A 13,364-nucleotide genomic window follows, 5' to 3' on the forward strand; every position below is an offset into this window, starting at 1 on the left:
TTGTTAGCCCCCTAGGGATGCTGTGGAAAATCAAACCATTTCAGATATACATTAATTTCCTCCTTTATTTCATTTTAATATCAGACCTATTCTTAGAGATTAAAACCCCTTTGTTATAGCTTATACTCTCATTCTTCCTGGCTCAGCTGTGCAACAGCACCATGGCCTTTTTGTTACTGGCACTGCAGAGAGCACAAGGAGCACCACCCCAACTAAAGGACATTGTATATGCTTAATTCCATTTTTTAAATTTTAACAAGTACTTAAAATTAAAATAGCATCAAAGATACCTCCAAATATCTTCCTAGTTTTCTCTAGATCTTATTAGAAAACACTATCAATGTTAATTATAAAATGAATCCAGATCAAGCATAAAATGTTTATCATTCAACAGAAGGAAATTAAGGCGGCCTGTAGGAGTTTTCTTCACACATCTTTACAGACAAAGATGATGATAGCAGTCCACAGCAGTCAAGTAGTGGAAAGCCATTTACAAAACTGTATGTTAGGCTAACTATGTGGCTGTTTTGGATACCAACACAGGCACATAGATGAGAACTTCTGCAAAGGAGATGAATTTGAAACAAGCATAAAACCTACAGCCTTGCGTAAGCACCAGAGGCCACCAGCACAGGTTACCTACCATTCCTTGCCAAAAAATTGGCCACTCCCTTCAGTGAATTACAGGTCAAACAAAAGAACCTCTAGGAAGAAAAATAGCTCATTTGCAATTTGAAGATTAAGCTATTATGGATACATCCTTAAAGGATTAGTGAAGTGGGAAGTATAGAGAGGAAGAGCTGAAACATTATTGCTGCTGCAGACAGAAGAAGAAGGGGGGGGAAAAAAAAAAAAAAGAAAATCAAGACTGCTTGTTTTATCCTTCAGGACTCCTTGTTTTATCCTTTTCACAGCACTTTGCATAATGTTAGCTCCCTTGGGTTCCCAAGCACAGTAGTTTCCTGCTGCTGTATGTCCTTCTACGCAGCAAAAAAAGAAGAAAAGTATAATCTGAAAGAAATCAAGGAAGTATTATATGAATGAATTACCAGGGAAAGTTAACAGTAAATGTCTTCAAAACTACTTATAATGGTAGATTCTGAAACACTTTTGTGTCTTTAAGAAAGGAACCGACAATGAAAGCAAAAAAACCCTGGATTTCCTTGGACAACATCCAAGCAGAAACTTAACAGGAAACAATGCAGAAAGCCTATTTTTATGGAAAATACAAGTTTCACAAGTCTAGACGTCTCGATCATTTTTAAACGCAGCAATTGTGAACAAAACCATCAGGGAACATTACGCATACCCAATACATAATGTAATCCATTCTGTAAGTGCCCTGACACGTATCAGCAGCTTACCTGGAAGTTCAGCACTTGGAACAAAGTGAAACCAAAACCAAAACACACAAAAAACCATATCCTGCAACATCCTCAGTTACAAATCCGAGCAGTTATCCTTAGGGCTTCAATATGGTGACTCCTGTGAGCAATTAAGCTGCTCTGTAGTTCAGAACAACTTTGTTTTAAAGTATCCAAGCGAATAATCCAAACAATGGCTTCAGACACTTTCAATAATTTGCATTTGTTATGAAAAACCAAGTTTCCAGAACTGCTGGAAATCTCACTTCCACATATAACTTAAGTAACAGACTCAAAAGAAAGTTTAAAACCATGAAGGATTGTGTCTCAATAACACACTGAGAAATAAAATACACGATTACTTCCATGGAATTAAATGAGACTACAGCTAAAGCCATTAGAAACAAATCTGGATTTTCTAACGCTTTTTTGTTTGAACTAGTGCAATGGAGTTCATCCCTGCCTCAATATTGACAGTGTATTTGGGGGCTTTTTCGGCTGTAAGTACCATAACAGGAGCAAATTCTTAAGGTTTAAACAAACAAACAAAAAAATTAAAATTTGAAGAACCCCTCCCTCATCCATCACTTAAACCTAGGCATTATAAAGATCCTCATTGTCCAAATAAAGGTCTGCTACTGCTATCACCTAGTTGTGTATTACAGGAGTTATTTATTTTTTACAGTTTGGGGCAAGAAAGTTGAAACATATTTCATCTTCCCAGCAGAGAACTCTGATGCTGTGATTGACAGCACATTAAAATCTAAAGCCTTGCAAAACTACTAGACCTGCTCAATATGTTTTTTACTGCTTGTTCAAAATATAATCTTGAAACAGGTTTAGACCTTTACACATGATGTTTAATCACTAGCCCAACAACTTGATTCCTCAAAGGGGAGGAACTGAGGTATCAAGCTGTGACATGGCTCCATGTCACTTCACAGCACAAGACTGTCAGAAGTCACACTGAATACCTTATTTGGCATGCAAAGACAAAACAGTCTCACAAAACAAGTCAAGAAAAGCCTACAGCTCATAGTTTTGACACAATCATCTGAAAAAAGTGATGTCATAATTGCATACATGTCTCACTAAATCAAACACTTCTAAAGCTTAGAAGACTGAAGCAGTATCAGCAACCTAGATTTTCTCTAAAACATTTGCAGATTATGCACACTCCATGATTTAGTAACACTGCACCCACATATGTTAACCTTAAAAAGCAGCAGGGAGGAGGCCAGCCTTAAGTGTTAGAAGAGCAACCAAAATAAGTCTCTGGAGTGTGATCTTCCACCGAGAAGTAAAAACAAACTGCTGAGTTTCTGGGCTATCCTTCCTCCATTCCCCTTTCTTGTCCTCCTTATCTGCATCTTGCCTGTCAGAGAAGACAGAAAACCTGTGTGGGTACAGGTAGGCTGTGCTTGCTGAGGACTTGAGAGCATTTCTTGAACAGGTACAGCTCTCCCTCACATGCCTATTCCCACTTGGAAGTACCACTTCAGGTTCTCAAAGTGCCCAAAAAGCTCCACAGCAAAAATACCTTTGTCTAGATTTGTTGTTTTTTTGGGTTTTTTTTTTTTCTGAACAATGACCCATTCCAAGCCACAGCTATGGCAGTGCCAGACAATAAATATAACACTAACAGCTTCAGAGATTGCAATTTTTTTCTGAAAAACACATTACCAAATCTATGTCCAACAGCTTTACTTATATATAACATACAAATTCACAACTTCAGAACTGCAATGATGTACATGTTGCGTGTCAACACACATAAAACAGACCACACCAAATCTATTAGTGAGAATTTTCATAAGTCTCCCATAATGCCTCGTAATACCATAAGAGCCATAGTTTGTTGTGAGGCTCATTCCTGCTAAGGTTCTTAAGAAGGAATGCCAAGAGGTAAATTCAACATCAACCATTTATTGTAAACTGAAGTCTTAAAGGTGCATCCACATCAACTTTTTAGTGCAGATCAGAAGTGCACATGTAAAGCAAACTTCCTCATTGTACCTACTGACTGCACATCATGAAGCAGTCCTGGAGTGGATGAACTTTGGGATTTCTGGGGTGGATTTCTTTTGGACAGAACTGGACTATTAGATGTAAAACCCAGAGCACAAGCAGCACACTTCAACACAAACAGGCATTAAGTCCATGCAGCCAGCCTGGAATTAGTTCAATGCCAAAAACAATTCAAATAAAAAATTAATTTAAAAAAATCCCTGAAATGCAAACAGTACAGACACCAATTCCTCAGCACCAAACACTGAGTTCTATAGACGCAACCCTGTCAGACCCTGCTACTTGCTAAGGTACACAACAGCTCCCCTGTTCCAGTGCTCTTGAAAGGAGCCTATTAGTTCGCATCCAGCTCATCTAGAAGGGTTGTGGCTTCCTGCAGCCAAAGAAATCCAACTCCTTGGTTTCTACATCTTGTACTTTCTTGGAGTTGCTCACATACCAGTGTCTCACATCCTGGAGAACCAAAATCAGGTTCTGTACGCACAGTCCTGACTTTGTGATGCAGCATCATCTAGCAAACGCATCATCTAACAATGACATGGATATAATGCTCTTAGTTCACTACAGTAAAGCCACATGAATGGATTAGAGCTTGATTCAAACTAAATCTCATGTGCCACAGGAAGGCATAAGCAAGTGATGGAGAAAATACCCCTCTCAACATTTTTGGGGGTTATATATTTATCCACAGCGCTGACCACCAAGCCCTACCTATGTGTTAATTCTCCCTCAGGAACTTGAGCTCCCAGGGCTTCTACTACCTCAAAGGGCGCTTGTATGAAAGCAAATACAAAGTTTCTCCACTGCACAGGCCTAGCGGAACATTCAATGCAAACCTCTTCCCTTATCCAACTACCCAGTAGAAGCCCAAGCCTTATTCAGAAATTCCTTGATACATAACATACTGCTCTGCACAGGCCAATTCTAGCAACACATCTAACAAATTTTAACATATTTTCACAAACATTTCCTAAAAATGTATTGATCAGATCCCTTGTATCCAAGAACAGTATCACAAAGTCTCAGAAGACATTCAGAGGCCCATAGTGCCTTCCTTACTGCAAGCCGAAAGAAGTAGAGAAGCAGGTGATTCCCTTAAAGACATAAACAGTCATAATCAAAAGCATATTTTGCAAGGAGATACACAGGTTCAACTGATACCAAGTTGATTAATTCAGAGCATATCATATTTATGGAGTTATCAGCTATTGAAAGCTGTAAGAGACAATAAAATTAACTTGATCAGTTCATTTGCTCACCAAACAAGCCTGTAGCTCCCCAGATCTTCCTGGAATTTTTCACAAAAGTTGACATCACACTTGCATGTTCTCATTCTCAGGTAACAGGGTAGTTTTATACCCTGCAAGGCTGCATAGCTTCTCGTTTAATTCTGCTGCTTCATGTTAGTTTTTAGATGAATACTATTCGGTCCTGATCCCCTTGTCAGTTTGAAACTGGCAATACTGAAGTGATTAGTGAAATAATTATTACATCTGATCTGTCAAGAGTTTACGATTCTATTTTCTTCAGTAATCACTTGAGGGAAATGGAAATGTAATCTTTTCTCAAGCCAAAGGTTATCTTATTTCCCCATTCCACTAGGTCAGCTTCTTCAGAATAACAATGTTATGAGCCATTTGAGTTAAATGCACCATCAATTTAAGAACCACCAAAGAAACAGAAAGGTAGAGCAATTCTCGAATTGTTCAGAACAGCCATAGTAACAAGGTAACAATGCAGAACTTCTCATATATGCTAATCTACCATGAGATCTAATGGATTAACAAGTAGATACATTGTATCCTTGCATAAAACTCAGAACCTTCTTATCTAGGTGCTCAGCCCTAATACCTGGGGTCAGACAAGGTGACCTCCAGAGGTCCCTTCCACCCTCAACCACTCAGCTAGCACCTACAGATTTGCCAGCCAACCCCTCCTTGCAGTCAAGCACTGAGGACAGTTATTCTAAGTGCCAAGACAGTCACAGTCTTACTCTTCCCTCTGTCACTCCATGTTTACAATAAAGATCACTTCCATGAGATCACTCTCTAACCCTCAGTCACCCAACTTGGAAAACACTACAGCAGCTTCAAAGCTAACACCCTGCCAGTGCTGGATGACAGCTACCTGACAACGTCAAGAGGCTTCCGCAAAGCCCTTCAAAAGATGAAACGCAAAACCCTTACTCATGCAAGCATAGAGTGGCAGCTAAACAAAACAAAAAAACCCAAAAATCACCATTTCTCTCCAATCCCAAGGAAAAATCCGCAGCCAGAGGCTTCATGGTAGAGAGCTACAGGACTTCCCACAACCCCTTCTGCACCTCGTCAGCTGAGGCCAATATCAGCTTCTGACATCACATCAGAGATTCAACAAGCAGCTGGTACCACAATTCTCCCATCAAAACCAAAGCTGCTTTAACACCTTAAGGAAGCATTAGAATCATATCCTTTATTTTTTCAAAACACAAGATGACATGTTTAGAAAAAATATGGCAGCTCTGATATACTACTGTTAACAAACATGGTCAACCATCCATATCACAGAGGCAGAAGTTACATCCTGCAAAAAGAAGCACTCCTTTTCCCAGGAGTACATGAAGGGATTATCAGGACACAATACAAGGCAGTGAACACCCAGAGGAATACAGGAAGGGAAGGAGCAGGTAGGAAGCAAGCTTTGATGAATGAAAGGTAATGAAACAGTCCAAAGGATTCACCTGAGCACAGGGAATAAAACCACTAGCACCAGAACTACAAAAAGTTAATCACAGCATTCTAGTCGAAGGCATCCCAACTAAAACAACAGTGACATACAAAATAACCAGTAAGCTCCATTAAACCGTAGTTTTTAAAAATAGCAGAAAACGCAAAGAAATACATAAACAGCATATAGAGACATTACGGTAAAAGGCAGATACGTGTTAAGACATCCAAGCTAGGCTACAGCACACCAGAGATTTATGCACTTCCCTTGACCCTGTTATGAGACCTGTTACCCTTCTCATACAGTTGCAGCTATCTAGAGAGTCACTGCAAGTCAGAACCCTGCTTCAGCATCTTGTTTGAAGCTTCAAGTATAGGTCAGAGATGGAGAAGCAACAGCAGGAACAAAGGATTCAGTATGGAAGAACCTGTCAACCTACACAGCACCTTCCAATGCTTACAAATTCCTATTGAAGCTCAACTTCAACACTATAAATTCTATTTCTATATGCACAAGTATATTCTGCTGTATGCACAAAGTGTCTACTACTATTTACACTTGCGGTCTTGGCTATAATTACATTATGAGTGACTTGCATATACTTATAACTAACAAAACTTTGTTTCATTTGCATTGCACTTTCAACAACTTTTTCCCTGCTCGCACAAAACAAGTAATTCAAGTTCTCCATTAAGATTAAAAGAGTAAAAGCATGAACTAGCAGAATATTTGCTTCCTAAAAGTGACATTATGTGTTGCTAAACACATAGGTCCGCAAGGTACAGATTCAGTCGTACAAAAAGAGTTTGCATACCAGATCTGAACATCACTAATCAAAACAAACAAACCTGTGTTTCGCTACATTACCTAACACTAAAATCACCTTTGAGAAATTAAAACATAAATTTTTGGTCTCATGAAAGTGAAACCTGGGTAGCAGTGTTTGCTGTGCTGTATATACTCAGTGTTCCACAGTACTTAACACCAGATGTTTAAGAAGCAGTAAAAGAAAGAGATGAAACTGATTCAGAATCCCCCTAACCATCATTAAGAACCATAGCCAGTAGTTTCCAAAACAGGACCCTTATATTGCAGACACCTTTCCTCTCTTTGAAGGCATGGCCCTAATAAAATGCACCTGGAAGTATTGCTACTATTCTCAAAAACTATAAGAACTACATCAGAATAAACTTTCAGGTTGTCAGGGAAGCCATTCGAATAGCAGAAGTGCTAGGAGACAAAGAACAAACAAAATGTCTTTTGGGGATGCTGGGCGAAGTAACAGACTATAAAGCATTACAGACAGTTATTGAGGAGAGGAATACTAACTGGCAGAAAGAGACAGAAAAAGGAGTTCTAAGATGCATGAAAAGAGATCAAGCAAGATCACACACACAGAGCAGAGCATCTGGAGATGAGGAAGGCTGTCAAGTGCAAGCCAGGACAAGCGATACAAGCTAAAAATGCCAAGTGGTAGCAAAACCAGCAACCACATCTAAAACATACATAAAAAACATGAGATGAAAGTGTTTGAAACAGGAGTTCCTGTTTGATTACACATGCAGAAAAAAAAATAACAGAAGGTGCATAATAAATGCTTTAAGATAATCTTAAGTGTTGCCAGCAATGAGAGGTAAAAACCATACATAATAAGCAAAATACAACGAAAGTAAACAATCACCAAGCCACTACCAAAGCAGTCTACCACACGGTACACATGAGAGAAAACAGGAGATGCAACACATGGCAATGCATAACTGTAAAAAGATAAGGGACTAGCAGCTATTGTAGAATGAGGGAAATATGAAAGCCAGCCATACCTAGGATATACATGGAAAGTGGAAGAAGCCCACAAGCTACTTCTGTCTAGATGCATTCGGAGAAAAAGAGACATACTCAGAAGAGCAACAGGCAGTAAGAACACACAAAGGTGAAGCGGGAGAGGGAGGGTTGATTTATGGTGGGGCCAGAAGGAGAAAAACCACAACAGTCTTTGAAGGAGAACAGAGCCCCTGCAGAGTGAGGGCAGAGGCTGGGGAAGCGACGGGAACAGAGGCACAGGGGGGAGGTGGCGGTGGTGTCCCGGACCGCCGCGATAGAGCGGGGCAGCCGCACGCGTGCCAGGGCCGAAGGCGGATGACAGCGCCAGGCGAGAAGGCAAGGTGCCGGCGGCTTGCCCGGCGCCCTGAGCCACGGGGAGCGGCGGCGGAGGGGGGAGCCAGCCAGCCCTGTTCGGCGGGGGCAGGGACGGCGGTGACAGGCGAGGCCCGTGCCCGCGGGAAGGGCTCGCTCCGACCGGGCGGGCCCCGGCCCCTCGCTCACCTGCTGCACCCCCAGGAAGTCGTAGAAGTTCCGCGGCACCTCCTCCACCAGGTCGAAAAGCTCCAGGTCGCCGCTGTCCCAGGCGCGGGCGCGGAGCGCCGCCAGACCCAGCAGCGCCAGAAGCGGCAGCAGCCGGAGGAGCGGCGCGGCCCGCTGGCGGCCCATGACCGCGGCCCCGGCGGCGGCAGTATCGAGGACGTGGCCGGGAAGGCGCCGCTGCGGACACACACGGCCCAGCAGCAGCTCCGCTCTGACGTGAAGGAGACGGGCCCGGCCCTGCCGAGGACGAACGCTCTCAGCCTGGGGGGGGGGAAGCTCTCAGCCTGGCCAATCGCCGCCTCCGCAGGCTGTGACGTCAGGTACCCCGGCAACCGCTGGCGCTCGCGCAGTCAGGGCCTGTGGGGGAAGGGCGAAGGGGGCGGGGGTAGCGACCGAGCGCGCGAAGGAGGGGTAGGGGCGCGCGGGGGGCCCTGGCGCGAGCTGACTGCGCGCGCCCGCCCCGCCCCGCGCCGCCTGCCGGCTCTTCCTGCGCCGCAGCCCCTGCGGTCACCCTCGGGTAGGCACGGACGCAGTCCCCGCACCGAGCACCCTTCCCTAACACCCTCCCTCCTTTCCGCAGCCGGCACAGCCGCGCCTGGGGCAAGTTCGGGGGTTCCGTTGTCCTCCGGCGCCCGCAGCAGGGAAGAGGCGCCGGGAGAGCGATCCCGTGTGCCCCCCGGGCGCTGGATTCCCCTCAGACGTGCGCTGGGGTTATTAATTCCTTAAGGATGCGTTTGATTATTGGAGCCGGCTTTACCGTAAAATCACTGCAGTAAATTATCAACAGCAGCTAGGTATTTAAGCGGTTTCCGCTGGACCTTTCATTCTTTCCCTGCTTAAATTAATACAAATGCTAGGTGAGAAATAAGAGACTGAACGGCTTAACAATACAAATTATCAATGCCAAATCACTTGTCCGTGGTATGTTCAGACTCCTTGGAACACCCCATCTGTTTAACTGGCTAGGCCTGGTTAATAACTCACTATGAGAATCTTCAAGAAAAGACAGTTTCGCACACCCCAGAAATATCCATGAACTCAATCAAGCTCAGAAAACAGTTTTTCCAATTAAAAAAAAAAAATCCCAAGTGCAAATCTCATGCACCTGAGGTCACTGAAGAGGAGCTAGCCGTCATTTACAAAATCACTGTACAGTACTAGAGCCCTGCCTTGGATACTACATGGGAATAGCAAGATACAGCTTTAAAATATGCTCTATTTAATTCAGAACAAGAACTTGAATCAACATAGCCATTATCAATTTTCCAACTCATAGAGTAGTCTTAGGTAGTCTCTTCTATTGAAACTGTTCCCTTTTGTATAAACTATTTAAATATTAATTAGATTGGTATTTAAACTCATGTTTCCATATCCCATATGCATGCCCACTGCGCTGATAGGATCATGATTCTGCCTCTGGCTCTGTTTTCTGAAAAGACTCCTAAACCCATTTGCCAGGAAATGATAATTTAACCAACAGTGTCTGATTTAAATTCACCGTTCTCAAAAAGGAGTGCTTAACTGTTCATTCTGATCTTCTTACAAAATTGCTTCTCCCACTTGAGCAGAGCCAAAAAAATAATCCTTTTCTAGAGAATGACAAAGTAAAGAGAAAACCATGGGCTAGTTAATTTATCAGCTGCTTTGTTTTGTTGGAGTAACTGAACCTGGTATAGACCAGTTTCTTCCCTTGTCCTTATTTTCTTAATCTGTTGTGTTTTGCACACCAGTATTCATGGCGTAAATTCCCTTTGTTGCCTGGTGTGTTTACATTCTCCTTGCTCTCAAGCCTCAAGCTTTATTGCACAAAAATACCAGCTTTGGATTCAAAGAGTTACTTCCTCATAAGGTTGTAGAACAAAGTTTAAAGATGCAAAGTACCCTCAGAAACCAGGGGCAAATGAAGAGTTCAGAAAGGTGGTAGTATTTTTAAACCAGGCTAAAGATTTTTCTACAATCTGTGGGACTAACAATACTCCATCTCTCTTAACAGACGTTTTCCAAATTCTTCCCTTCTGACTTATTCTGTATTTTCCATATCTCCTTCATCTTGCCTCATTAGCTTCTAAGCCTCCTTAGTTAAGTTGATCTAGTGCAATAATCAACCTCAAAGAGAAGCATTTGTTATTTCCATCTTATTTTTCATCATTCAGAGTTTGTTATGAAGAATGACCCCTTTCAAAATCCACCCCTGGCTGCTCTTCCTGGAGCTGTTAAAATAGCCTTCAAAAAACCTGATAAAAACAGATGATCTATTCTCTTCTGCTAGGACCCAGAGAAACCATCCTAACACTGAGAACCAACTGCAGGTAGCTTGTGGCTTCAATACTTTGAGAACAACAGCAGATGATAGCTATTTTGAAAGAAACATCTCAGAATTCTTCAGATAATTTATGGTTTCTTTCAATCAAGAGAAATGTGAATTTAGAAAGGGTAATAGGAGAAAAAAAGTGCACTAATGATAATGGGATTATGGTTATTTAAAATACATATTTAAGAGTTATCTTACATTTAAGTCAGCATACTTAAATTATTCCAGTCAGGTTTAACAATGTGGGAAATCTGAATATTCATTTTTATTATTATCTTTAAACCATTGGAAGAGCAGGCCTGATACTGCATGTAACTAACGTTTCTAAAAAGGATTTATTCTTTTTCTTAAGTTCTAGACTATGAGATAAGTTTCAATGTTTCCATTAAAATCATTCTATGTTCCAAGAATAAATAATGAAATTTTGGGAAGAAAATGCTGAAAAGTGCTGTTAAAACGCTACAAGCACCACCATAACCATGACACATTATTATTTTCTGATTCCTCTCTAAAGCCGTGAGAAGTTATTTTTTCTTGATGAGTCATTATAGCCCTTCCCCCTTCTCCAATACTTCAATTAATCCAAGTCACACTAAGCTTCCACAGTATAAAATAAATCCGTTCTCTCTCCTGGTTTCAGAGAAAGCATTAAAGCACAAACCAAACTTGATTACATTCAGCAATGCTTGTCTTTGCTGTGAGCCTGCAATGACACACGAGAGATCTCCAGTGACACGTGCAATGACTGGTGAATTGGGTGGCCAGTGACGACAATTTAGATCTCAGTCCTGTGAACTCTGACACAAAGGTAGCACAGAAAGTAGAGGCTTTTTCATTACAGTCTAAAACTACTTATGTTGGGAGGTATTCGTATTTTTTTCTGACTCAGGCATGACATTTAAATGGCTAGAGGATCAGAGAAAGGGTTTTAATTCTGGATGTAACCTCTGCAGCAAGCAGCTCCTTTAAGAATGTGGAGAGCTATGAAGGCAAGGATGGCATTTTCTTTCTCTGCCCTGAGTTTGTCTTGCGCATGCAGGCGGGCATCACTGAATCAGGTACACTTGGTCACGAATCTCTCCTTTGCAAGCCATAAGGGAAGGACACATACACAGAAATAATTTGTTTAAATAAATCTCTGTTTTGATGCTAATTGGCAGTAGCACCCAGGGCCTGAGGCATGAACCGGTTATTATTAGCGTTTTTAACAGCACTGAAAGACCAACATGCTTCATAAGCCCAGTAGGATTCACAACGATCATATTCTGCATAGCTAAACAGCCTGTGATTTCGATGTCTCGAACAGAAGATGTCTAGGGGAGCTTATTAAGGGACCACGCCTTTGCTTCCTAAAGATAAAGCCGTATCTCCAGCAACTGGAGAGCCCGGCTGCTCTGCAGTCTATTCCAGTTTTCTATTCCAGCAGTTTAGTTCAGGTGATCAGTAATACATTTTTTGTACAGTAATAATAGTTTTCTCTGTTAACAAAGCTGGCTTAAGAGTTTCCTGCACCCTCCCCCCAGCCCAGCGCTTATTCCCACCTCAGCACCACTGTTTGCTGCCTCCTCAACTGTGCTAATTCAACTCTTTGTGGGCCACATTATAAATCAAATGACTGAAGTGATCCAAGTTGTTCCTTTAAAAAAAAAGCTGTTTGTGTATTCATATATACACATACACACACAAAAACTCAGATTTATTTCAGCAATCCAGTTTACAGCACAACCCACAAACAGCTGCATTTGCGCAATCCAGGGGACAGCGAACTGTGATGAAGCAGCAAGGACAAGAGGGCAGAGCAGGCAGGAAACTGCCTGGCTTAAACTGGCTTTCCCATTGGAAAAAGCTCTTTGTATAACTACACCTGGAGAGCTGAAAGCAAGCTGTTCTCTGAGCAGTGAGGCTGAGCAGAGCAGAGGCAGGAATTCTGTTTCACAGCTGGCAGGAACGTGTGAGGACTCGCACCGGAAGAGAGAGTTCTTCTGCAAAAGAGAGGAGAGAGGCAGCAGTGACCTCATTCCAAGGGATCCTGGAGTGCTCCATCCCGATAAACAAGTGGTTATTGCCTTTTTAAGGGGTTTCTTTTTAAAGCCAGCTCATTTTGCAAATGCAGTTTAGAGTGTAGCCACACCAGCAGAGGAATGGAGTGGAGACCAAAGGAAGGTAACATCCAGCGTGGCAGTGGGAAGAGAAGGGGGAGAGAATCACTTTATAGGAACCCTGCCTGCTGAAAGATTTGTAAGGAATATGCCATTTGTGTAGACCAGCTGTTACTTTAGGCCAGACATAAGTCAAAGTAATAAGAAAGAAATGTGGGAATGGAAAGAGAAGTAAAAGCAACAGAGCTAAAACCAGAAAGCTGTTATGGTGCATCAGACATGAAAGAATATTATTTAGGAAACAGCTAATCCATGCCTGGTCTGGGCAGCTCAGTCCTCTTTTTAGCTACGTTACTGGGGTTTTTTTCTCTTTTTCCTCAAGTTACATCATTAGTGCTAAAACCCAAGCCCCTGCCTACTGAGCATGCCATACCCTGTCACGCCGTTTTCCAGACTGAAAAGCTACCTGAAGCCACATTAACATCGTGCAAGATG

At 42.3% G+C, this 13,364-nt stretch overlaps 1 protein-coding gene across 2 annotated transcripts in view; it reads right to left on the reverse strand.

The window, feature by feature from the left end:
* Positions 1-8,768, reverse strand: part of DNAJC1 (DnaJ heat shock protein family (Hsp40) member C1) — a 114,413-nt gene extending 105,645 nt beyond the window's left edge. For both annotated transcript variants that reach the window (XM_080639539.1, XM_080639538.1), the window contains exon 1: positions 8,421-8,768. In XM_080639539.1, coding sequence (XP_080495665.1) covers positions 8,421-8,585 — 165 coding nt within the window. In that variant the 5' untranslated portion in view covers positions 8,586-8,768. The remainder of the gene's footprint in view (positions 1-8,420) is intronic.
* Positions 8,769-13,364: the final 4,596 nt, after the last annotated feature.

Source organism: Psittacula echo, assembly GCF_963264785.1.
Source record: "Psittacula echo genome assembly, chromosome: 2".
Lineage (NCBI taxonomy): Eukaryota > Metazoa > Chordata > Aves > Psittaciformes > Psittacidae > Psittacula > Psittacula echo.